Source organism: Oncorhynchus gorbuscha, linkage group LG06 (genome assembly GCF_021184085.1).
Source record: "Oncorhynchus gorbuscha isolate QuinsamMale2020 ecotype Even-year linkage group LG06, OgorEven_v1.0, whole genome shotgun sequence".
Classification (NCBI taxonomy): Eukaryota; Metazoa; Chordata; class Actinopteri; order Salmoniformes; family Salmonidae; genus Oncorhynchus; species Oncorhynchus gorbuscha.
Genome location: NC_060178.1, coordinates 16,210,073 through 16,236,482, shown reverse-complemented (window position 1 = coordinate 16,236,482; position 26,410 = coordinate 16,210,073). Strand labels below are relative to the sequence as shown.

The 26,410-nt window shown below is 43.4% G+C and overlaps 1 protein-coding gene across 1 annotated transcript; it reads right to left on the bottom strand.

The window, feature by feature from the left end:
- Positions 1 to 597: 597 nt before the first annotated feature.
- On the bottom strand, positions 598 to 18,193 carry LOC124037598 (dihydrolipoyl dehydrogenase, mitochondrial-like). Its single transcript, XM_046352465.1, has 14 exons — positions 18,034 to 18,193; positions 14,250 to 14,322; positions 13,547 to 13,626; positions 11,190 to 11,258; positions 10,998 to 11,067; positions 10,759 to 10,859; positions 10,019 to 10,162; positions 9,813 to 9,914; positions 9,299 to 9,489; positions 3,157 to 3,327; positions 1,935 to 2,124; positions 1,535 to 1,672; positions 1,354 to 1,443; positions 598 to 1,237 (listed from the first exon to the last, which is right to left on the bottom strand). Exons 1-14 carry the CDS (start codon positions 18,070 to 18,072, stop codon positions 1,172 to 1,174), a joined length of 1,524 nt encoding a protein of 507 aa, XP_046208421.1. The 5' UTR covers positions 18,073 to 18,193; the 3' UTR covers positions 598 to 1,171.
- Between the last annotated feature and the right edge of the window lie 8,217 nt (positions 18,194 to 26,410).

The following is a 26,410-nucleotide window of genomic DNA, read 5'->3' as shown; positions in this document are numbered from 1 at the left end:
CACAGCCCCATATCGCAAGGATCTGTACACGATTCCTGGAAGCTGAAAATGTTCCAGTTCTTCCATGGCCTGCATACACAGACGTGTCACCCATTGAGCATGTTTGGGATGCTCTGGATTGACGGGCGTGTTTCAGTTCCCGCCTATATCAACCAACTTCGCACAGTCATTGAAGAGGCATGGGATTCATTCTACAATCAACTCTATGCAAAGGAGATGATTGTGCTGCATATTGCAAATGGTGGTCACACCAGATACGGACTGGTTTTTCTAATTTCCTGGGTAACTGTAAATTGCTGCATTTATATTTTTGTTCAATGTAGCTTGCTTTTTAGGATACCCCTCAGGTTGGACCATTCTAGCCAATGACAGGGCAGATACGAGTGTGAACAGTTAACCCAGAAATTCCACATATCCGCTTATTCAAATGCATTCGTAACAACCTGAAACTTATATTCAATCTAATAAGCCTCACGTAGTGACCAAATTCAACACTCATTGAACCCAATTCCAAAAAATCCTCACATGACTGATTAAACCCTTTAAGCTCCCTCTTTTGTTGCACTGAACACAGGAAGCCAATGCGTCACACAGCTCTAGAGTTCTGAATCATTACTGCATTTATTTTATTTGCAGAGATCAGAATTAAGTCAAATTGTACACACACACACAGTGCACAGCCATATTTAAATTCAAGTATTGCAATTCATACAAGCCAGTTGCTGCTTGTGCCTTTACAACTACCTTTTGAAAAGGTGTTTCGTTATGCTTCAGTCTTAAAAATAAAATAAAACTTGTGTCATGGCTTATCTCTTATTAGTAAATACAGCAGTAGTCCAGCCAACCCACAGTCATTCTCTGAAACTATGAATAATATACATCTGAGCACTGCACTAAGAAAGTGGTGTTGGGAAAATGCTAGATATCCTGCGACTAATTTATATAGCAGCGAACCATTCCAAGTAGAAAGTCAAGACTAATCTCCAGTCTGTTTTTACCACCCAAACCCCCTTTATTGAGAACATTTACATACCATATTTAAACGTAGTACACGGTTTGTCTTTATGTATCTAGTATCCCCTTGAGGGTGTCACGGTACATTATGTGTGCATTGATTGTTGGAGACAAAACGGTTATGTTATGTACATAGCTGTGCGGGCAAAGACAGTTGTTAAAAGTTGATAGCTTTCCCGAAGGAGGCTGCAAGGTTAGCTTCTCTGAAGGCCTCGGACACAGTCTGGAAGAGGTAGATGGGAAAAGAGGGGGTAGGGGACAAGAGGTTAGATTGACTCGCATCTTCTGACAGTTGGGTGGTGTGGTTGAACTTCTACGATATGACAGTGTGTAACTCACAGGATGGGCGTGGCAAACTCTGGCAACGTCCTCGCAGGACGCGCCATACTCCATGGCGAGCGCCGCCTCGTTGATTATCTCTCCTGCCCCCTAAACACAAGGGTCACCATGGTTAGCATACAACTCCATACGTTATAACCCAAATTCTCTCTGCTAAGGAGCCCGAGGTGGCATGACTCACAGAGCCCAGGATGTGAGCGCCCAATATCCTGTCGGTCTCCTTGTGGCCGAGGATCTTCACCAGGCCATCGGTGTCTGCGTTGGTTTTGGCTCGGCTGTTGGCGGCAAACGGGAACTTTCCCACCTTGTATGGGATGCCCTGGGAAATAGAGTTGGAGGATGAAGTTCTGTTTTAGTGTCACGTTTCAGTGTTCATACGACATGTGCAATACTTTGTCTCCTTTAGGAAGTCAACAATTTTGGGGAAGGTATCTCGCCACCCTGTAGCAAACTCTTACACCTGAAGGGATTTCAATGTAGCAACTGAAATCCAAACAAGTCATGTATCATTATATATAAAAAGCCATGTCTAATACTTAATTTGGTCAAATTAGTGTTTATGTGGTGGGGTTGGTGTCCACCTCCTCTTTGAGCTGCTCCTCTGTCTTCCCCACCCATGCCACCTCGGGGTGTGTGTAGACTACAGAGGGGACACAGTTGTAGTCGATGTGCACGGCGCCCCCGGCCATGCCCTCCACGCAGATGATGCCCTCGTCCTCCGCCTTGTGTGCCAGCATGGGCCCGGCGATCACGTCACCAATGGCATAGATACTTAGAAGGGAAAGAGATTACATTTAGTCCTTTTTGAAAGAGATCTTGGTGAGAGGCGGTTGGAGTAGTAGGTCTATATTGAAAAATCAGGCATTGAACAGTGTACAAAACATTAGGAACGTCTCTTTCCATGACAGACTGACCAGGTGAAAGCTATGATCCCTTATTGATGTCACTTGTTAAATCCACTTCAATCAGTGTAGATGAAGAGGAGTAGACAGGTTAAAGAATAGTGTTTAAGCCTTGAGACATGGATTGTGTGCCATTTAGAGGGTGAATGGGCAAGCCAAAATATTTAAGTGCCTTTTAACAGGGTATGGTAGTAGGTGCCATGCACACCAGTTTGTCAAGAACTGCAACGCTGCTGGGTTTTTCACACGCAACAGTTTCCAGACAACTTTCTTTAAAACTTTAAAATAGGCAAGTCAGTTAAGAACCAGTTCCATTTACATTTACATACATACATACATACATACATACATACATACATACATACATACATACATACATACATACATACATACATACATACATACATGCCATTTAGCAGACGTATTTACAATGACAGCCTACCCCGGATGACGCGGGGCCAATTGTGCGCCACCCTATAGGACTCCCAATCACAGCCAGATGTGATGCAGCCTGGATTCTAACCAGGGACTGCACTGAGATGCAGTGCTTTAGAACGCTGCGCCACTCGGGAGCCCTAACTTGACACAACTGTGGGAAGTATTGGAGTAAACATGGGGCAGCATCCGTGTGGAACAGTTGACACCTCGTAGAGCCTATGCCCCGACTAATTGAGGCTGTTCTGAGGGCAAAAGGGGGTGCAACTCAATATTAGGAAAGTTCCTAATGTTTTATACACTCAGTGTATATTACATAGATCTACACCCCTCCATATTGGTGATGTTGTATATTACATAGATCTACACCCCTCCATATTGGAGATGTTGTATATTACATAGATCTACACCCCTCCATATTGGGGATGTTGTATATTAGACGTGTGGTGCGCTAATTTAAGTCTACCTGGGTACTTTGGTCTGGAAGCGGTTGTTGACTGGTATGCGTCCCCTGTTGTCCAGCTCCAGGCCCACGGTATCCAGGCCCAGGTTCCTGGTGAAGGGCCGTCTGCCGATACACACCAGCAGCACGTCACACGTCAGAGTCTCGTTCTTCCCCCCGGCTGCCGCCTCCACACTGGAGACAACACACACGGTTAGGTTTGGTTAAGTCTTGGGTCATTAGGGCTGTCCCCGAACAAAATACATCTTGGGTCGACAGGAGTCATTTGTTCTTTCAATCGATCGATACACTGCTCAAAAAAATAAAGGGAACACTTAAACAACACAATGTAACTCCAAGTCAATCACACTTCTGTGAAATCAAACTGTCCACTTAGGACGCAACACTGACAATAAATGTCACATGCTGTTGTGCAAATGGAATAGACAGGCAATTAGCAAGACACCCCCAATAAAGGAGTGGTTCTACAGGTGATAACCACAGACCACTTCTCAGTTCCTATGCTTCCTGGCTGATGTTTTGGTCACTTGAATGCTGGCGGTGCTTTCACTCTAGTGGTAGCATGAGACGGATTCTACAACCCACACAAGTGGCAAAGGTAGTGCAGCTCATCCAGGATGGCACATCAATGCGAGCTGTGGCAAGAAGGTTTGCTGTGTCTGTCAGCATAGTGTCCAGAGCATGGAGGCGCTACCAGGAGACAAGCCAGTACATCAGGAGACGTGGAGGAGGCCGTAGGAGGGCAACAACCCAGCAGCAGGACCACTACCTCCGCCTTTGTGCAAGGAGGAGCACTGCCAGAGACCTGCAAAATGACCTCCAGCAGGCCACAAATGTGCATGTGTCTGCTCAAATGGTCAGAAACCGACTCCATGAGGGTGGTATGAGGGCCCGACGTCCACAGGTGGGGGTTGTGCTTACAGCCCAACACTGTGCAGGATGTTTGGCATTTGCCAGAGAACACCAAGATTGGCAAATTCGCCACTGGCACCCTGTGCTCTTCACAGATGAAAGCAGGTTCACACTGAGCACATGACAGACGTGACAGAGTCTGGAGACGCCGTGGAGAACGTTCTACTGCCCGAAACATCCTCCAGCATGACCGGTTTGGTGGTGGGTCAGTCATGGTGTAGGGTGCCATTTCTTTAGGGGGGGCCGCACAGCCCTCCATGTGCTCGCCAGAGAGCCTGACTGCCATTTGGTACCGAGATGAGATCCTCAGACCCCTTGTGAGACCATATGCTGGTGCGGTTAGCCTTGGGTTCCTCCTAATGCAAGACAATGCTAGACCTCATGTGGCTGGAGTGTGTCAGAAGTTCCTGCAAGAGGAAGGCATTGATGCTATGGACTCGCCCGCCCGTTCCCCAGACCTGAATCCAATTGAGCACATCTGGGACATCATGTCTCGCTCCATCCACCAACGCCACGTTGCACCAGACTGTTCAGGAGTTGGCGGATGCTTTAGTCCAGGTCTGGGAGGAGATTCCTCATGAGACCATCCGCCACTTCATCAGGAACATGCCCAGGCTTTGTAGGGAGGTCACAGGCACAAAGGCCACACACACTACTGAGCCTCATTTTGACTTGTTTTAAGGACATTACATCAAAGTCGGATCAGCCTGTAGTGTGGTTTTCCACTTTAATGGGTTGATAAATTTGATTTCCATTGATAATGTATGATTTTGTTGTCCGCACATTCAACTATGTAAAGAAAAAAGTATTTAAGAATATTTCATTCATTCAGATCTAGGATGTGTTATTTTAGTGTTCCCTTTATCTTTTTGTGCAGTGTATATATTAGCCGAAGTCAGAAGTTTACATGCACTTAGGTTGGAGTCATTAAAAATCTTATTTCAACCACTCTACAAAGTTAAACTAATAGTTTAACTTTCAAAACTATAGTTTTGGCAAGTCGGTTAAGACATCTACTTCGTGCATGACCCAAGTAATTTTCCCAATAATTGTTTACAGAGATTATTTCAGTTAATTCACTGTATCACAATTCCAGTGGGTCAGAAGGTTACATATACTAAGTTGACTGTGCCTTTAAACAGCTTGGAAAATTATGTCATTGCTTCAGATCGGCTAATTGACATCATTTGAGTCAATTGGAGGTGTACCTGTGGATGTATTTCAAGGCCTACCTTCAATAGGAAAATCAAAAGAGATCAAACAAGACCGCAGATTTAAAAAAAAAAACTCCACAAGTCTGTTCCATCCTTGGGAGCAATTTTCAAATGCCTGAAGGTACCACGTTCATCTGTACAAACAATAGTACGCAAGTATAAACACCATGGGACTATGCAGCCGTCATACCGCTCAGGAAGAAGACACGTGCTGTCTCCTAGAGATGAACGTACTTTGGTGTGAAATGTGCAAATCAATCCCAGAACAGCAGCAAAGGACCCTTATCCCAGTCTGTTGTTCCCACATGCTTCAAGAGGGCCACCATTGTTCCTGTTCCCAAGAAAGCTAAGGTAACTGAGCTAAACGACTACCGCCCCGTAGCACTCACTTCCGTCATCATGAAGTGCTTTGAGAGACTAGTCAAGGACCAGATCACCTCCACCCTACCTGACACCCTAGACCCACTCCAATTTGCTTACCGCCCAAATAGGTCCACAGACGATGCAATCTCAACCACACTGCACACTGCCCTAACCCACCTGGACAAGAGGAATACCTATGTGAGAATGCTGTTCATCGACTACAGCTCGGCATTTAACACCATAGTGCCCTCCAAGCTCGAGACCCTGGGTCTCGACCCCGCCCTGTGCAACTGGGTACCGGACTTCCTGACGGGCCACCCCCAGGTGGTGATTTCCACCCCGCTGATCATCAACACTGGGGCCGCACAAGGGTGCGTTCTGAGCCCTCTCCTATACTCCCTGTTCACCCACGACTGCGTGGCCACGCACGCCTCCAACTCAATCATCAAGTTTGCGGACGACAACAGTGGTAGGCTTGATTACCAACAACGACGAGACGGCCTACAGGGAGGAGGTGAGGTCAGGAAAATAACCTCACACTCAACGTCAACAAAACTAAGGAGATGATTGTGGACTTCAGGAAACAGCAGAGGGAACACCCCCCTATCCACATTGATGGGACAGTAGTGGAGAGGGTAGTAAGTTTTAAGTTCCTCTGCATATACATCACAGACAAACTGAATTGGTCCACTCACACCGACAGCATTGTGAAGGCGCAGCAGTGCCTCTTCAACCTCAGGAGGCTGAAGAAATTCGGTTTGTCACCAAAAGCACTCACAAACTTCTACAGATGCATAATCGAGAGCATCCTGTCGGGCTGTATCACCGCCTGGTACGGCAACTGCTCCGCCCACAACCGTAAGGCTCTCCAGAGAGTAGTGAGGTCTGCACAACGCAGGCAAACTACCTGACCTCCAGGACACCTACACCACCCGATGTCACAGGAAGGCCATAAAGATCATCATGGACAACAACCACCCGAGCCAGTTCACCCCGCTATCATCCAGAAGGCGAGGTCAGTACAGGTGCATCAAAGCTGGGACCGAGAGACTGAAAAACAGTTTCTATCTCAAGGCCATCAGACTGTTAAACAGCCACCACTAACATTGAGTGGCTGCTGCCAACACACTGATTCAACTCCAGCCACTTTAATAACCGGAATTGATGGGAAATGTAAAATATATCACTAGCCACTTTAAACAATGCTACCTAATATAATGTTTACATACCCTACATTATTCATCTCATGTATATGTATATACTGTACTCTATATCATCTACTGCATCCTTATGTAATACATGTATCACTAGCCACTTTAACTATGCCACTTTGTTTACATACTCATCTCATATGTTTATACTGCACTCAATACCATCTACTGTATCTTGCCTATGCTGCTCTGTACCATCACTCACTCATCTTTATGTACATATTATTATTTCCTTACACTTGTGTCTATAAGGTAGTAGTTTTGGAATTGTTAGCTAGATTACTTGGTTATTACTGCATTCTCGGAACTAGAAGCACAAGCATTTCGCTACACTCGCATCATCTGCTAACCATGTGTATGTGACAAATAAAATTGGATTTGATTTGATTTTGTGAAGATGCTGGAGGAAACAGGTACAAAAGTATCTATATCCACTGTAAAACAAGTCACATATCGACATAACCTGAAAGGCCACTCAGCAAGGAAGAAGCCACTGCTCCAAAACAGCCATAACAGTAGTCTGACTTTTTTTGCAACTGCACAAAGATTGTACTTTTTGACACCAAGCATACTTCCAAAGTTCTGGCAAAATGGCTTACTGGCAACAAAGTCAAGGTATTGAAGTGGCCATCACAAAGCCTGACCTACAAACCTGACTCAGTTACACCAGCACTGTCAGGAGAAATTTGCCCAACTTATTGTGGGAAGCTTGTGGAAGGCTACCCCGAAACATTTGACCCAAGTTAAACAATTTAAAGGCAATGCTACCAAATCCTAATTGAGTATGTAAACTTCTGACCCACTGGGAATGTGATGAAAGAAATAAAAGCTGAAATAAATAATTCTCTACCATTATTGACATTTTAAATTCTTAAAATAAAGTAGTGATCCTAACTGACATAAAACAATTTTCTACTAGGATTAAATGTCAGGAATTGTGAAAAACTGAGTTTAAATGTATTTGACTAAGGTGTATGTAAACTTCCGACTTCAACTGTGTGTGTGTGTGTGTGTGTGTGTGTGTGTGTGTGTGTGTGTGTGTGTGTGTGTGTGTGTGTGTGTGTATGTGTGTGTGCGTGTGTATGCATGCATGTGTTTGAATACAATCAACTATATGTAGGCTACTGAGCTTGTCTGATGCTTTAAATCACTGTGATTAAAAATAAAGACACATGACTAAAGCCTTAGATCAACAACCTAACCAGAAGAAAAAACCCTGTTCTGGACCTGCCTGCCTTTGCAGATTCTTGCTGTTTGAAGAGCCTGAAGTTGCCGGTAATAGGCTACACCAGTGGTCGGCAACCTTTTCCATTTGGAGCGCAAATTTATCCTACCATTTCTAATGATCTGCGTGCCAGTTATGATATTTATATGCACGTTTTTGTGGAACAATTGAATTTATAATAAAGTCTTCATATCTCAAAATCAATGTCATGTGGTTAATCAAAATTCTACATGAAACAAATGTATAAGTAGCTTCTATTGCCAATATGTAAAAATAGCCAAATAAAAACATTGCAGCCAGAAATTCTGATAAAAATATCCTACAAATCACATTGACAGACACAGCTGTAGGCTATTTTGTGCAAGGGATAAGAACTAATCAGATAGGCCTATTTTATGACGTTTCCAACCGATCAGAGCACAACATGTCATTTTTCCCCTCTTCAGGCTGAGTGGTAATCGAAAATGGAGAGCGAGCTAGAAAGATTTTTCAAATAGGATTTGTTGAGGAACTATTGTCATACTCAATGGATGTAAAAAACAGACTATTCACTTGCTGTTTGAGGCAAAGAAAAACTTTGAGAAGCTCCACAGTGATGTTGAGTTGACAAGTCAGAAATAGTATCAGATCCCCAAATGGGCGCATTTGTAAGACTACATTTGTGCGCAGGCTAGGTAGACTATTCGTAATCACTGTGTGTCCTTACTCAAGATTCACAGGAGCGCGCCAAACAAAAGAAAATTAATAAACTGACAACTCGTAAATGGAATTAAATAAACAAACTTTTAGCCTAGGTTTTGAGATCGGCAAACAACATTCACTCCTACAATGACAATGGTAAGGCTTTATTAATAATATATTGATTGCATTAACCAAATTTACTGTAACCAAACAAGCATTGTAGATTAGAAATTATGATAAATCTACTACTGGTGATACTGTTGTGCCATCCCTGCGGCCTCCATAATGGATTAGTCCACTCAGACAGGTGTCTCGTGTGCCATAATTGTTTAAAATATATTTTCCACTAATCAACAAAAAAATAATCTTGGTCGACAAACAGCCTATCGACCAAACAATGGAACAGTCGACTAAATGGGGTCAGCCGTTTAACATGACCTAATGTTTAACCAGAAACTTCCAAGCACATTCATTTCAGTGACTTCGTTCATTCAGATCCACACACACACACACACACTCCACTGGGGGATGGAACTCACGCCACGTCGATCTGGCCGTCGGGCCTCTTGGTGGCGCCCATGACCTTGGTGCCCAGCTTGAACTTTATGCCTTGCTTCTGAAGGATGCGTTGGAAGTTCTTGGAGATCTCCATGTCGATGCCCAAGCCGCCCACGTGGCCCAGGAACTCCACCGCTGTCACCTTGGAGCCCAGACGCTGCCACACTGACCCCTGGTGAACAGGAGGCCAAACAGGATGTTAGACTGGACCCTGGATATTCCCTAAGAGATGCCTGTGGGGAAATCTGCACGGAGTGATCTGACAGCTGGAGGGTTACTGGCTTCAACATCCCTGTATACTACCTACCACCATTGTGCCCTTGAGTAAGACACTACCTCTAAGTGCTCCAGGGAAGTTGCTCTGCCGCAGCCTGTGATGTGTGTCAGGTTGGGTACTGAGACAGCAAAACACTTAAGAACATCAGTGCAAATGGACAAATAAAGCAATTATTGTATGGACCCTTGCTGTAATCCTGTGTGTGTGTGGTCCCTCACCAGCTCCACCCCGATGACTCCGGCTCCGATGACTATGAGATGCTCAGGCACCTTCTTCAGGTCCAGGGCTCCCGTGGAGGACACCACCGTGTCCTCATCAACCTGACAGCACAGGAGGTTAGGAGAGTTAGGACACGGCTTTGCCAAGGACTACTAACATCTGGTCGCCTGCTACAAACTACTACTAAAAGAGTACAGTAACATACCTCGATCCCCGGAAAAGGCGTGACCTCGGAGCCAGTGGCAATGAGGATGTTCTTGCTGTTGATGACCTGCATGCTGCCGTCCTCAGCCGTGGCCGTCACCTGGTTCTTGCCTGTGATCTTCCCATAGCCGTTCACGTGTGTCACCTGAGGAGAAACCGCCACATTACATCATCAGTTACATCAATTAAAGACGTGGTCAAGATCACTACTGACCCTGTAGTAACACAAAAATACAGCGGGAAGCATCAAAACAGCCTGCTTTGGTATCAAATTGATGGATTCAAATTACAAGTGGGTTTAAGACAAAGGACAAGTCCATTGACAATGTAATACCCATAGAAGGTAGCGTCCATTCAAAGAAGATAGCAGTTTTGACTATAATCTGTTTCAAGCTTATCCTGCCGAGGCGAAATCTCTTGGCTCAAAGGTGAAGGAGCTTAGTCACACACTTGCTGTCAGGGCTTTTGGTGATTATAAAAGGATAGAACATGGGTTGGAGTTGATTTCAGCATGCCATTTGAAGCCCACTAACAGGTTCTACCACTCCCATTGTTTTGCATGAGCTAACAACGTCGGACCCATACTAATACCATACTGACTAACTAATCTGATGCTGACTGGCAGGATCGCTATATTAATTGCCATTTATCCAAAAAGTGAGCTAAATTTGTATAATTTGTGAACTAGGTCTATCATTAACAATGTAAGTAGGGAGGGACTGACTATAGGTAAGGCCTCACCTTGTTCTGTTTGAATAAATGTGCAATGCCTCCAGTCAGTGCTTTGACTGCCCCGCTCTTCTGTGACATCATCTTCTCCAGGTTCAATGTGATCCCCGAGACTGGCCCAGACAGAGAGACAAGCGAAGTTCATAACTGGCATCCCTAAAAACTCAAAAGCCTGCACACCCTTCAGCTCTCTAGGCCCCGGGCTGGTGGTGACCACTGCTTGGGTCTAGCCAATGTTAGTTAGCTCTTACTTTCAATGCCTCTGCTTTCAAAGTCCTTGCCATTGGCCTGGTGGTACAGGTAGGAGTTGTTCAGCAGGGCCTAGAACGTGACAGGAGAAAACAGACGTTCTACATTCATCCTCAACTCACAGACGAAGTTGTACAGTGTTGCACATTAACACCCAGTAAAAGCTATATAAATTCCTGATTGACAACGTTTACCTTTGAAGGGATACAGCCGACATTCAAACAGGTCCCGCCTAGGGTGGGATTCTTTTCCACACACACCGTCTGTAAAGTAGAAAACATAGTTGTTAAACAATTCTCACAAGATGGGCATCACTAATAAAATAGGCATAAACCTACATTTACTCCTTGCACTTCGTTCACTCGATAGAGATCAGAATGAATGGTTAGCCTAGTTAAAACCAAATTGTATTAGTCACATGCGCCGAATACAACAGGATACTTACAGTGAAATGCTTACTAATGCTTACTAATGAGCCCCTAGCCAACAACGTAGTTTCTAAAAAATATGGATATGAATAATAGATAAAAGTAACATGTAATTAAAGAGCAGCAGTAAAATAACAATAATAAGACTATACATAGGGGGGGTAGCCAATACAGAATCAATGTACAGGGGCACCGGTTATTTGAGGTAGTATGTACATGTAAGTAGAATTATTAAAGTGACTATTCATAGATGACAAAAGAGAGTAGCAGTGGGGTAAAGGGGGGGGGGGGGGGGGGGCAATGCAAATAGTCTGGGTAGATATTTGACTAGATGTTCAGGAGTGTTATGCTTGGGGGTAGAAGCTGTTAGAAGCCTATTGGAACTAGACTTGGTGCTCCGGTACCACTTGCCGTGCGGTAGCAGAGAGAACAGTCTATGACTAGGGAGGATGGAGTCTTTGACAATTTTTAAGGCCTTTCTCTGACACCGCCTGGTATAGAGGTCCTGGATGGCAGAAAGCTTGGCCCCAGTGATGTACTGGGCCCTTCGCACTACCCTCTGTCGTGCCTTGCGGTTGGAGGCCGAGCAGTTGCCATACCAGGCAGTGATGCGACCAGGATGCTCTCGATGGTGTAGCTGCAGAATCTTTTGAGGATCTGAGGACCCATGCCAAATCTTTTCAGTCTCCTGAAAGGGAATAGGCTTTGTGGTGCCCTCTTTACGACTGGCTTGGTGTGCTTGATCATGTTTAGGGAGAGGTTGTGGCACCACACGGCCAGGTCTGACGTCCTCCCTATAGGTGGTCTCGTTGTTGATCAGGCCTACCACTGTTGTGTCATTGGCAAACTTAATGATGGTGTTGGGAGTCGTTCCTGGCCGTACAGTCATGAGTGAACAGGGAGTACAGGAGGGGACTGAGCACGCACCCCAGAGGAGCCCCTGTGTTGAGGATCAGTATGGCGGATGTGTTGTTATCTACCCTTACCACCTGGGGGAGTGGCCCGCCAGGAAGTCCAGGATCCAGTTGCAGAGGGAGGTGTTTAGTCCCAAGGTCCTTAGCTTATTGATAAGCTTTGAGGGAACGATGGTGTTGAACGCTGAGCTGTAGTCAATGAATAGCATTCTCACATAGGTTTTCCTTTTGTCCAGGTGGGAAAGGGCAGTGTGGAGAGCAATATTGATTGCATCATCTGTGGATCTGTTGGGGCGGTATGCAAATTGGAGTGTGTCTAGGGTTTCTGGGATGATGGTGTTGATGTGAGCCATGACCAGCCTTTCAAAGCACTTCATGGCTACAGATGTGAGTGCTACGGGTCGCTAGTCATTTAGGCAGATTACCTTAGTGTTCATGTGCACAGGCACTATGGTGGACATCGGCTGCGGAGAGCGTGATCACGGTCTTCCGGAACAGCTGGTGTTCTCATGCATGTTTCAGTGTTATTTGCCTCGAAGCGAGCACACAAGTAGTTTAGCTCGTCTGGTATGTTCGTACTACTGGGCATCTTTCGGCTGTGCTTCCCTTTCTAGTCTGTGATGGTTTGCAAGCCCTGCCACAGCCGACGAGAGTCAGAGCTGGTGTAGTATGATACGATCTTAGTCCTGTATTGACGCTTTGCCTGTGACGGTTCGTCAGAGGGAATAGTGGGATTTCTTATAAGCTTCTGGGTTAGAGTCCCGCTCCTTGAAAGCGGCAGCTCTAGCCTTTAGCTCAGTGCAGATGCTGCCTGTAATCCATGGCTTCTGGTTGGGGTATGTACGTACGGTCACTGTGGGGACGACATCGTCAATGCACTTATTGATGAATCCAATGACTAATGTGGTGTACTCCTTCCTCAATGCCATCGGAGGAATCCAGGAACATATTCCAGTCTGTGTGAGCAAAACAGTCCTGTAGCTTAGCATCTGACCACTTCTTTATTGATCTCGTCACTGGTGCTTCCTGCTTTAACTTTTGCTTGTAAGCAGGAATCAGGAGGATAGAATTATGGTCATATTTGCTAAATGTAGGACGAGGAACAGCTTTGTATGCGTCTCTATGTTTGGAGTATAGGTGGTCCAGAGTTATTTTTCCTCTGGTTGCACATTTAACATGCTGATAGAAATAGTTTAGAGTTAGCTTTACCTTGAAACCAAGCTGGGCTGCTTTGATTGCGGCAACATATCCACCAGGACCAGAGCCCACCACTGTGACATCAGCATCAACTGCAGGAGAGCAAAGAACATGTTTATCAGAGGGGCAACAAGTTAGAGGTACATACTGATATTGCATTCACATACAGTTTGATAAGCGTAGTGCAGCAAATTATCTAATTGGATTTCCTGGAAACCCGACATTGAATTGCATAGAATATTACGTCAGGAAGAAATTAGCGTTTGAATCAGTGAAGTTCTCTCACGACCGCTACAAGCCTGAATGTTGAATAAAATTATATTTTAACGTACTTTACCGATTGTCTATGTGGTTAGTCCTTTTGGCAGTAGGAATGTGAGACAATATATCCACAGGAAAGTATAATTACATCAATGTTTGAAAGCGCAGGTAGTGCTTCAGGTGATAGAAATCTGAAAGTGCTATCAGCGCTTTCAAACATGTAATTATACTTTCCTGTGGATATATTGTCTCAGATTCCTACCGCCAAAAGGACTAACCACATGGACAAACAGTGAAGTACGTTAAAATATCATTTTATTTAACATTCTAACTTGTAGAAGTCGAGAGCGGAAACTTTCCTGATTCAAACGCTCATTTCTGCCAGATGTAAAATTCAATGTAATTCAACATCAGGTTTCCAGGCAAGACATTGTAGTGATAAAAGTAGACTTACTTTGTGCTTTGTCAGAGTATGTTCTGACAGAGACAGTTGCACCCTGGAGCCTATTCGGGAGTTGGTGGCTACGCTGTATGTGATAGGAGAGGATAAATGGGGACAATCAGAAAGATTTTACCATAATGTCAGCATTTGCTGTAGGTATGTAGCTCTTCTGTGTGACCGGCTGTTGTCATCCATGTCGAAAGTCAGTATAAAATGTTGGTTATGTTTTTCTAAATCAGTGCTCTAGAATGAGACACAAATTCCTGTAAAGAAAATAGGTAATAAAATCTTAACGTCAACAAATAGCAAGTGTTAAAGATGATTCTCACTACAGTAGCTTGTTTTCAAGTATTGATCAAATGCTCAAATATATACAGCTGAAGTTTACATACACTTAGGTTGTAGTCATTAAAACTCGCTTTTCAACCACTCCACCAATTTCTTGTTAAACTATAGTTTTGGCAAGTTGGTTAGGACATCTACCTTCTGCATGACAAATCATTTTTCAAACTAATGGTTTACAGACGGATTATGTCACTGTATCACAATTCCAGTGGGTCAGACGTTTACATACACTAAGTTGACTGTGCCTTTAAACAACTTGAAAAATTCCAGAAAATTATGTCATGGCATTAGAAGCTTCTAATAGGCTAATTGACATAATTTGAGTCAATTGGAGGTGTACCTGTATTTCAAGGCCTACTTTCAAACTCCGTGCCCATTTGCTTGACACCATGGGAAAATCAAAAGAAATCAACCAAGATCTCAGAAAAAAAATTGTAGACCTCCACAAGTCTGCTCCTCCAAACGTCTGAAAATGCCATGTTCATCTGTACAAACAATAGAACGCAAGTATATACACCATGGGACCACGCAGCCGTCATACCGCTCAGGAAGGAGACGGGTCCTCTCTCCTAGAGATGAACGTCCTTTGGTGTGAAAAGTGCAAATCAATCCCAGAACAGCAAAGGACCTTGTGAAGATGCTGGAGGAAAGAGGTACAAAAGTATCTATATCCACAGTAAAACGAGTCCTATATCGACATAACCTGAAAGGCCGCTCAGCAAGGAAGAAGCCACTGCTCCAAAACCCCCATAACAGTAGTCTGACTTTTTTTGCAACTGCACAAAGATCGTACTTTTTGGAGAAATGTCCTCTGGTCTGATGAAAAAAAATATCACTGTTTGGCCATAATGACCATCGTTATGTTTGTAGAAAAAAGGGGGAGGCTTGCAAGCCGAAGAACACCATCCCAACCATGAAGCACGGGTTGGCAGCATCATGTTGTGGGGGTGCTTTGCTGCAGGAGGGACTGGTGCACTTCACAAAATAGATGGCATCATGAGTAGAGGTCGACCAATTAATCGGAATGGCCGATTAATTAGGGCCGATTTCAGGTTTTCATAACAATCGAAAATTGTTTTTTTCGGGCGCCAATTTTTTCTTTATTTTTTATATACCTTTATTTAACGAGGCAAGTCGGTTATGAACACATTCTTATTTTCAATGACGGCCTAGGAACGGTGGGTTAACTGCCTTGTTCAGGGGCAGAACGACAGATTTTTCACCTTGTCAGCTCGGGGGATCCAATCTAGCAACCTTAACTAGTCCAACGCAATGACGACCTGCCTCTCTCTCGTTGCACTCCACAAGGAGACTACCTGTTACGCAAATGCAGTAAGCCAAGGTGAGTTGCTAGCTAGCATTAAACTTATCTTATAAAAAACAATCAATCATAATCATTAGTTAACTACACATGGTTGATAATATTACCAGATATTGTCTAGAGTGTCCTGTGTTGCATATATAATCTGACTGAGCATACAAGTATCTAAGTATCTGACTGAGCGGTGGTAGGTAGAAGCAGGCGTGTAAACATTCATTCAAACAGCAATTGCGTGCGTTTTGCCAGCAGCTCTTCGTTGTGCGTCAACATTGCGCTGTTTATGACTTCAAGCCTATCAACTCCCGAGATGAGGCTGGTGTAACCGAAGGTAAATGGCTAGCTAGTTAGCGCGCGCTAATTGCGTTTCAAACATCACTCGCTCTGAGCCTTCTAGTAGTTGTTCCCCTTGCTCTGCATGGGTAACACTGCTTCGATGATGGCTGTTGTCATTGTGTTGCTGGTTCGAACCCAGGGAGGAGCGAGGAAAGGGACAGAAGCTATACTGTTACACTGGCAATACTAAAGTGCCTATAAGAACATCCAATAGTCAAAGATTAATGAAATACAAATGGTATAGAGAGAAATAGTCCTATAATTCCTATAATAACTACAACCTAAAACTTTTTACCTGGGAATATTGAAGACTCATGTTAAAAGGAACCACCAGCAAGGAACTGAAACGTTAGCTTTCTTACATAGCACATATTGCACTTTTACTTTCTTCTCCAATACTTTGTTTTTGCATTATTTAAACCAAATTGAACATGTTTCATTTTTTATTTGAGGCTAAATAAATTTTATTGATGTATTTATTATATTCAGTTAAAATAAGTGTTAATTCAGTATTGTTGTAATTGGCATTATTATTACATACACATATATATATTTCAATATTTTTCTTTCATCGGCCGATTAATCGGTATCGGCTTTTTTGGTCCGCCAATAATTGGTATCGGTGTTGAAAAATCATAAATCTGTCTACCTCTAATCATGAGGCAGGAAAATGATGTGGATATATTGAAGCAACATCTCAAACATCAGTCAGGAAGTTAAAGCTTGGTCACAAATGTGTCTTCCAAATGGACAATGACCCCAAGCATACTTCCAAAGTTCTCAAAGTCAAGGTATTGGAGTGGCCATCACAAAGCCCCGACCTCAATACTATAGAACATTTGTGGGCAGAACTGAAGAATCGTGTGTGAGCAAGGAGGCCTACAAACCTGACTCAGTTACACCAGCTCTGTCAATAGGAATGGGCCAAAATTCACCCAATTTATTGTGGAAAGCTACCCGAAATGTTTGACCCAAGTTAAACAATTGAAAGGCAATGCTACCAAATACTAATTGAGTGTATGTAAACTTCTGACCCACTGGGAATGTGTTGAAAGAAATACATGCTGAAATAAATCACTCTACTATTATTCTGACATTTCACATTCTTAAAATAAAGTGGTGATCCTAACTGACAGGGAATTTTATCCAGGCTTAAAATGTCAGGTGCGTGCAAACTTCCGACTTCAACTCTAGCTAAATGTACTGCGTTAGTTAGCTAACAACAGTGCTCAAATCTCATTTGAATAGCTACATAATTAATCAAATAACTTTACAAAATCAGGTTGAATGCGCAGTTTGAGTCACTGATGTACCATTGTATGCAGTCAAAGCAGATGGTGTTCTTTACATCCACAAACAAGCCCGCGAGTTTGACAGCCAGTCGGGCATGATGTCACCTTCGACATTCGCGATGGGATGCTTGTTGGCGAATGGTGCATAGGTAGCTAGCTAACGTTACAGTAACGTTAGCTTGATTAGAAATGTAAGATTTCGTAATGACATTAGCTTATGAAAGCAATTTAAACCTAACCAGCTGCAATGTAAGCACATTCAACACACCACGGCTCGCTTGGGCGGCTAGAAAGAGCTAACACTGCTAGCCAATTTAGAGTTCTAGTACTCCTAAGGATAGGCTAGCTAGCTAATGAAGTAATGGAGGGGTTCAACTAGCAAGGCCTGGACTCCATAAATCACGTTGAAAAACTACCAAGGTAACTCTACAAGTTGTCGCTTTTAGTTATATTTATTTCGGACAACTTGAACTACTAATTGGCATGTCATTATTTTTTTCCTTACCGTTGCCAGAGTGCGATATACTTGATTCCAGCTCTGCATTTTGTCGGTGTTCCTTTGCAGGCTGCGTAACCTACAGCAGGCGGATCATCCAAGGACTCACGGGATTGCGCTTGCGCACTAACAATCCAGGAAACGCAAATACTGCCGGTCGTCCAAACAAGCGTTATAGAAATATTTCACCCTTAAAAAAGAATAGTACCGAGTTAGGTAGCAGGACTTAGAAATGTTGTAAACCGTGATTGACTACACACGCCAGCACAGTAGGTGGCGGGATGCAGGTTTAACGTTGGTTAGCGGCCGCCATTATATCACAGAATAAGACAAATAAATTAGACAGGCTGCTGTTCAAACAAATAAAAGGCACACCCTCGTCCACTTACTCTCGTGTTAGGCTCTTGGGGGAATCCCCGTCACCATCTTGGGGGCCGGTCCAAATGACTAGCCAAGCAAGATAAGTTGCAGTGTGAGCCTTTCAGCCCTCGTTTTTAGTCGAGTTTGCGAGTCTCCAATTATGTTCACTCCAGGGCCTGAAACTCCCCATAATTCACTGGTCACCCCCAAAGCCAATTCCTCATTTGGTCACCTTTCCTTCCAGTTCTCTGCTGCCAATGACTGGAACAAACTGCAAAAATCACTGAAGCTTGAGACCCATATCTCCCTCACTAACTTTAAGCACCAGCTGTCAGAGCAGATCACCACTGCACCTGGACATAGCCCACCCAACTACCAACATCTCCATACTGTTATTTATTTTGCTCCTTTGCACCCCAGTATCTCTACTTGCACACTCCACTCATCTTCTGCACATCTATCACTCCAGTGTTTAATTGCTATATTGTAATTATTTCGCAACTATGGCCTATTTCATTCATTCCCTTATCCTACCTCATTTGCACACACTGTATATAGACTTTTTTTCTATTGTATTATTGACTATGTTTGTTTGTTCCATGGTAACTCTGTTGTTGTTTGTGTCGCACTGCTTTGGCCAGGTCGCAGTTGTAAATGAGAACTTGTTCTCAACTAGCCTACCTGGTTAAATAAAGCTGAAAAAAATTACATACATTTTTTTTGCAATGATTTTATATCGGCTAAGAAAAGTCAGCCAAAACTTAAAAACAACATCACTGGAGATGTCAACATACAAGTGTAAGTAAAAACTCATGTAAACAGGTTAGAAATTGTGCTACTAATGCACTTGATGGCAAAAACACATCTCATAAAAGTAAATGTTTTTTTTTTTTTTAAGCTTTTGGAAATTGTAGAAATAAAAAAAAATCCTTCTTCAGATGTTCCAGCTAGGCAGGCTAATTTATTTGTTAGCTATCATACAGTAGGCCTATATTAATAATTATATAGTCAATATAAGTAGACATGAAATCATAATTGACTGGAATGGATTTAAAGCACCCACGAGCTACCGGTAGCTGAAAACACAATCATCTCGGGATGAATTAGTGATGAATTTCCAGGCAAGTGTGGTCCATTTAATAATGATTCCTTCCTCCCTTGCCCTGCAAGTGTATACTCGTCAGACGTCATGATATTTCATCAGAAGTGTCCACTTAATATGAGGGCTGAGGGGATAGGGTGTGCCTTTTAAGTGTTTGGACAGTTGCCGATTTGTATCTTAAACAGCTGTAAAGTATTACTTACGTAGTTTTGGGGGGTATCTGTACTTTACTATTTATATTTTTTGACAACTTTTACTTCACTACATTTCAAAAGAAAATATTGTACTTTTTACTCTACATTTTCCCTGACACCCAAAAGTACTCGTTACATGTTGAGTTGCTTAGCAGGACAGAACATGTAAATGGTCCAATTCACCCACGTATCAAGAGAAAGTGTGGTTATCTCTACTGCCTCTGATATGGCAAACTCACTAAACACAAATTCATTGTTTGTAAATTATGTCTGAGTGTTGGAGTGTACCCCTGGCTATCCATACATTTTAAAATCAATAAAATTGCTTTGCATGATATAAGGAATTTGAAATTATTTCTACTTTTACTTTTGGTACTTAAGTATATTTAGAAGCAAATATTTTTATTCAAGTAGTATTTTACTGGGTGACTTTCACTTTTACTTGAGTAACTTTCTCTTAAGGTATCTATACTTTTACTCAAGTGTGACACTTGGGTACTTTTTCCACCACTGGTCTTAAACATGAATGTAACTTACACATCAGAGTGTTAATGCAATAAGCATATTAGCTACCTCGCATAGAATATTGTCTATCCTAGATAGTATTTTAGACAAAAGGCCTTGAAATGTCATTGTTTTGCAGTCACTCATGGAGGTTCTTAATGTAACTGTGTGTGAACCCATTACTAACACATTTCTAATACGGTTGTATTTTGTCCACGGCTGTGGCCAGTGTTCCTGTAAGCCTGGCTTTGATGGTAAAACCTGTTGTGAACAGTGTTGTGGGAAGCTACTCTGAAAATTTTGTTTATCAAGCTACCAATTACTTCACGCTGAAAGAAGTTAAGCTACACAAAGTAGCTAAACTTAAAGTAGCTAAAGTTACTTTGAAAAAGTAGTTCACTACCTCAACTACTTTGTGAACAATTATGTCAATCTGAAATATCATAGAACACAGTACAAATTGCAAAAACAGATCACTATGGAGTCAGATGTTAACAGAATTAGTAATGTAGCCTATTGAACACAACTGTTTGAAGTGCGTATTATGCAGGTCTGATGCTGAAAAAATAAATTCTTACCTACTTTACTTTTGCCAAATAAATAGTGTGTAGTTAGCTACACCGCTACATGGTAAAACAGTAGTGTGTAGTTACAGTAGTTATCTACACCGCTACATGGAGAAACAGTAGTGTGTAGTTCCAGTAGTTAGCTACACCGCTAAATGGAGAAACAGTAGTGTGTAGTTCCAGTAGTTAGCTACACCGCTACATGGAGAAACAGTAGTGTGTAGTTCCAGTAGTTAGCTACACTGCTACATGGTAAAACAGTAGTGTGTAGTTCCAGTAGTTAGCTACACCGCTACATTGCAAGAAAGTAATTAACTACTGAAAACACTACCAATATTTTAATATAGTTCAACTACCACCAAGCTACTGCAAAATTTAGTTGAATTACTAGTTGAACTAAATGTAGTTCACTAATTCCCAACACTGGTTGTGAATGCAGAGCTGTTCTAGGAAGACCCTGAAGTCAAATGCAATGGTGTCTTCTTCCATGAGGTTTAACGGCAGTTGGCATCCAATAAATGTTGCATTACCGCCACCAACTAGACTGTCCAGAGAAAAGGGTCTATCTAGCGGGGTGCTGACGAGGCCTGAATGGGGTGCAGCAGGAGTACTCCCCAAACTCAGATTAACTCAGCAGAACCTGTTTTAAAGGTTGCCGTGGGCCCAGCGGTGGTGGTTGTGTGTGTTTGAATGTAGGCAGTTGACAGTAAATGGGACTGAAGTTCTGTTTCCATGGATTCAGTTATACTCTGTGTCACTGTCAGAAGACCTCATAGCAATTATTTTTAAGTGAAGATGCATTCGCTATACAAGATATCATCTTTGTAAAACTACATTTTTAGCCTAATTGAGTTCTCATTGATTAAAATTTTTATGCCACAGTGATGTATGATTATGTACCAGTGTTATATCTAGATACATCACGTCACCCCGCTCCTCCGCTCTCTCCACTGGCTTCCAGTTGAAGCTCGCATCCGCTACAAGACCATGGTGCTTGCCTACAGAGCTGTGAGGGGAACGGCACCTCAGTACCTCCAGGCTCTGATCAGGCCCTACACCCAAATAAGGGCACTGCGTTCATCCACCTCTGGCCTGCTCGCCTCCCTACCACTGAGGAAGTACAGTTCCCGCTCAGCCCAGTCAAAATTGTTTGTTGCTCTGGCTCCCCAATGGTGGAACAAACTCCCTCACGACGCCAGGACAGCGGAGTCAATCACCACCTTCCGGAGACACCTGAAACCCCACCTCTTTAAGGAATACCTAGGATAGGATAAAGTAATCCTTCTCACCCCCCCCCCTTAAAATATTTAGATGCACTATTGTAAAGTGGTTGTTCCACTGGATGTCATAAGGTGAATGCACCAATTTGTAAGTCGCTCTGGATAAGAGCGTCTGCTAAATGACTTAAATGTAAAAAATGTAATACATATTTATTTTTGGCCTAAATGTAGTTTTGAACATTGCCATAGTAATGTAGTATGTTAGCCTTGATTGGCCTCAAATTGTATTTTTGTAAAGTGACCACTAGATGGCACTACTTGAATACATAGAGATACAGCCCTAAAACTGATGTACTGTAAAACATCTTCTCATCATTCGACGCTTGGACCCCAAGGAGAGTGAGTTGGGGGAAAGTGGGACAGATTTGCAAAAATGTGTACAATCATTTTGAATATTTTTCACATCTCCTTGTAAATATTATGGCAGCTGAGCCTTTGGGCCTGTGGATCTATTCAATGTTGGAGTGTTTTGCCAATACGCTGCAGTTTTTTCTCTCTCAAAATATTGTCTAAAAAACAATATCTAGGTCAAAATTGACCGAAACATCTCAACTATCAATTTTCCACTTCCCTTTGCCAAAATTATAAATTATGCAAGAGTCTGGTTCCAATAAGTTATTAATTATTAAAAACCACTGCTGTTTGTGTGTTGATTATAATTATCAGTTCTTGAAAAGTTACACTTCAAGGAGAGCCAACTAATTCTACCTCGTGATCTTTACAGGTCTTGAACCAACAACTTTGGCGTTGCAAGAATCATGCTCTTTCCAACACACAGAACACCCAAAGCCAAAGTGCTTATTTAAGTGAGTGTTGTTGATGGCTTTCAACGACCCCTGTCAAAGAATGTTAATAATGCCTTTATCATCTGAAATGCAGAGAGACACATTTATTTAAACAACACCAACAACACGCTCATTGACACACCCAAACACACAGAGAAGGCTGCTTTTAAAGTAAATTGTGTGAATTTCAAGAGCCAGCATTCATGTCTTGTCTCAAGTCTTTTCACGTGCTCTCCAAAACAACCACCAAGCCCAAAATAAGTCCACTTCAAACACGACATGAGTAAAACGAGCCTTCTAGAGCCATCCATTTGGCAAAAGGCTGCCGCTTGTGTCTTGGTTACACTAAAGGTCCCTATTCTACTACAGCCTGTATTGTTCTCTGAGATAGAATAAAAGTAAAAGAGGTCTGATTCAAAGGGGCCTTTTAATTCCTGGTGCAAAACAGCCCTGTGCAGATGTACGGGGCAAGGGGATTAGGCCCTAGGACTATGTGACTCCCCTTTTTACCCATTCCAAACCCCCCTATTGTTGCCGGGCAGCCTTGGGCTGGTAAATTGCTGGCTTGCCAGTGGGGCCCATTGTACAGTGTGACAATAGTTCACCCCCCAGCCTAGACTGAGGATGTGATAGGGGAGCTAATGTCACCCCATGCGAGCCACAGGGTGGGGTGGGTAGGAGGGGTGAGTGTGTGTGTGTGTGTTTATGTGGAGTGGAAGGGGTAATCAAATCAAATTGTATTAGTCACATGCGCCGAATTCAACAGGTGTAGACCTTGCAGTGAAATGCTTACTTACGAGCCCCTACCCGACAGTGCAGTTAAAAAAAATACAGATAAGAATAAAAGATAAAAGTAACAAATAATTAAAGAGGAGCAGTAAAAAAAATAACAATATATACAGGGGTGTGCCGGTACAGAATCAATGTGCGGGGGCACCGGTTAGTTGAGGTAGTATGTAGGTAGAGTTAATTAAAGTGACGATAAAGTGACGATGTTCAGGAGTCTCATGGCTTGGGGGTAGAAGCTGTTCAGAAGCCTTTTGGACCTAGCCTTGGTGCACTAGCACCGCTTGCCGTGTGGTAGCAGAGAGAACAGTCTATGACTAGGGTGGCTGGAGTCTTTGACAATTTTAGGGCCTTCCTCTGACACCGCCTGGTATAAAGGTCCTGGATGGCAGGAAGCTTGGCCCCAGTTATGTACTGGGCCGATCACACTTCCCTGTGTAGTGCCTTGCGGTTGGAGGCCGAACAGTTGCCATACCAGGCAGTAATGCAACCATGCTCTCGATGGTGTAGCTGCAGAATCTTTTGAGGATCTGAGGACCCATGCCAAATCTTTTCAGTCTCCTGAGGGGGGAATAGGTTTTGTTGTTCCCGCTTCATGACTGTCATGGTGTGCTTGGACCATGTTAGTTTGTTGGTGGTGTGGACACCAAGGAACTTGAAGCTCTCAACCTGCTCCACTACAGCCCCGTCGATGATAAGGGGGGTGTGCTCGGTCCTCTTTTTCCTATAGTCCACAATCATCTCCTTTGTCTTGATCACGTTGAGGGAGAGGCTGTTGTCCTGACACCACATGGCCCGGCCTCTGACCTTCTACCTATAGGCTGTCTCGTTGTTGTCTGTGATCAGGCCTACCACTGTTGTCGGAAAATGTAATGATGGTGTTGGAGTCGTGCCTGGCCGTGCAGTCATGAGTGAACAGGGAGTACAGGAGGAGGGCTGAGCATGCACCCCTGAGGGCCCCCTGTGTTGAGGATCAGTGTGGCAGATGTGTTGTTACCTACCCTTACCACCTGGGGGCAGTCCGTCAGGAAGTCCAGGATCCAGTTGCAGAGGGAGGTGTTTAGTCCCAGGGTCCTTAGCTTATTGATAAGCTTTGAGGGAACGATAGTGTTGAACGCTGAGCTGTAGTCAATGAATAGCATTCTCACATAGGTTTTCCTTTTGTCCAGGTGGAAAAGGGCAGTGTGGAGTGCAATAGAGGCTGCATCATTTGTGGATCTGTTGTGTGTTATGCAAAAAGGAGTGGGTCTAGGGTTTCTGGGATGATGGTGTTGATGTGAGCCATGACCAGCCTTTCAAAGCACTTCATGGCTACAGACGTGAGTGCTATGGGTCGGTAGTCATTTAGGCAGGTTACCTTAGGGTTCTTGGGCACAGGCTCTATGGTGGTCTGCTTAAAACATGTTGGTATTACAGACTCGGACAGGGAGAGGTTGAAAATGTCAGTGAAGACACTTGCTAGTTGGTCAGCGCATGCTCTCAGTACACGTCCTGGTAATCCATCTGGCCCTGCTTCCTTGTGAATGTTGACCTGTCTAAAGGTCTTACTCACATCGGCTACGGAGTGCGTGATCACACAGCCTTCCGGATCAGCTGGTGCTCTCATGCATGTTTCAGTGTCATTTGCCTCGAAGCGAGCATAGAAGTAGTTTAGCTCATCCGGTAGACTCGTGTTACTGGGCAGCTCTCAGCTGTGCTTCCCTTTGTAGTCTGTGATGGTTTGCAGGCCCTGCCTAATCCGACGAGCGTCAGTGCCGGTGTACTACGACTCGATCTTGGTCCTGTATTGATGCTTTGCCTGTTTGATGGTTCGTCGGAGGGCATAGCGGGATTTCTTATAAGCTTCTGGGTTAGAGTCCCGCTCCTTGAAAGCGGCAGCATTAGCTCAGTGCGGATGCTGCCTGTAATCCATTGTTTCTGGTTGGGGTATGTACGTACGGTCACTGTGGTCACTGTGGGGACAACGTCATCGATGCACTTATTGAGGAAGCCAATGCCAATGGAGGAATCCTGGAACATATTCCACTCTGTGCTAGCAAAACAGTCCAGTAGCTTAGCATCTGCTTCATCTGACCACTTTTTTTATTGATCTATTCACTGGTGCTTCCTGCTTTAATTTTTGCTTGTATGCAAAAACCCTGCTTGTAAGCAGGGTAGGTATTTATTTGACGATTCATCACAGCATCCTAGTTTGCTACTGTAAAATCTTCCTTCCATCCAATGAGAATGATACTGGCGTTACTGCATCATTGTTGTTGTTTTCATACATTTCTAGTTACTTCCTCATACTATCTCACCTTTCGGTTTGTTTTAATAAAATTTTTATGAAATGTCTAAAAATATATATTACTGAGGGGGGATAGAGAACAGAGAAAAGCCCATATTCTAGCCATGGATTGTGGGAAGGAATGTCATTGAAATTGGACGTTTTTTATGCTCCGGGCTCTTTTGTTTGAAAGCTGAGAAAGTCCATTGTGAGTGCAGACAACTTGAGAAAGAGTATTGGAGCTGTTGTCTGCCGGTGCTTCTCCTCAGGTCGAGCGCTCTGAATGAGGGAATGCCATCGGAAGCAGCCAGCCCAATCATGGGACAATACTACTGGGAATCTTTGAAGATGAACAACAATTAAAAATGCAGCTACACTGTGGTATTTATGCATATGTTCTTTAGTTTCATTTTTAGAGAGGGTGAAATAGAGATGTGTGAGTTGTGTTATCTTTAGATTCAACAGGTTACAGAGAGGGAGAGTAAAAAACAACAAAATGGATACATATGTTACAACAAGCACTGAAAAACACAGCATTACTTT

What these genes read in the sequence shown, in the direction of transcription:
- LOC124037598 (XM_046352465.1), bottom strand. Translation starts at nt 18,072, where the DNA reads ATGCAGAGCTGGAATCAAGTATATCGCACTCTGGCAACG. An exon ending in TCGGCTGTATCCCTTCAAAG is followed by an intron (nt 11,068 to 11,189) that starts GTAAACGTTGTC and finishes GTCACGTTCTAG; the next exon opens with GCCCTGCTGAACAACTCCTA. An exon ending in GACGGCCAGATCGACGTGGC is followed by an intron (nt 3,328 to 9,298) that starts GTGAGTTCCATC and finishes TGTTGTCTCCAG; the next exon opens with TGTGGAGGCGGCAGCCGGGG.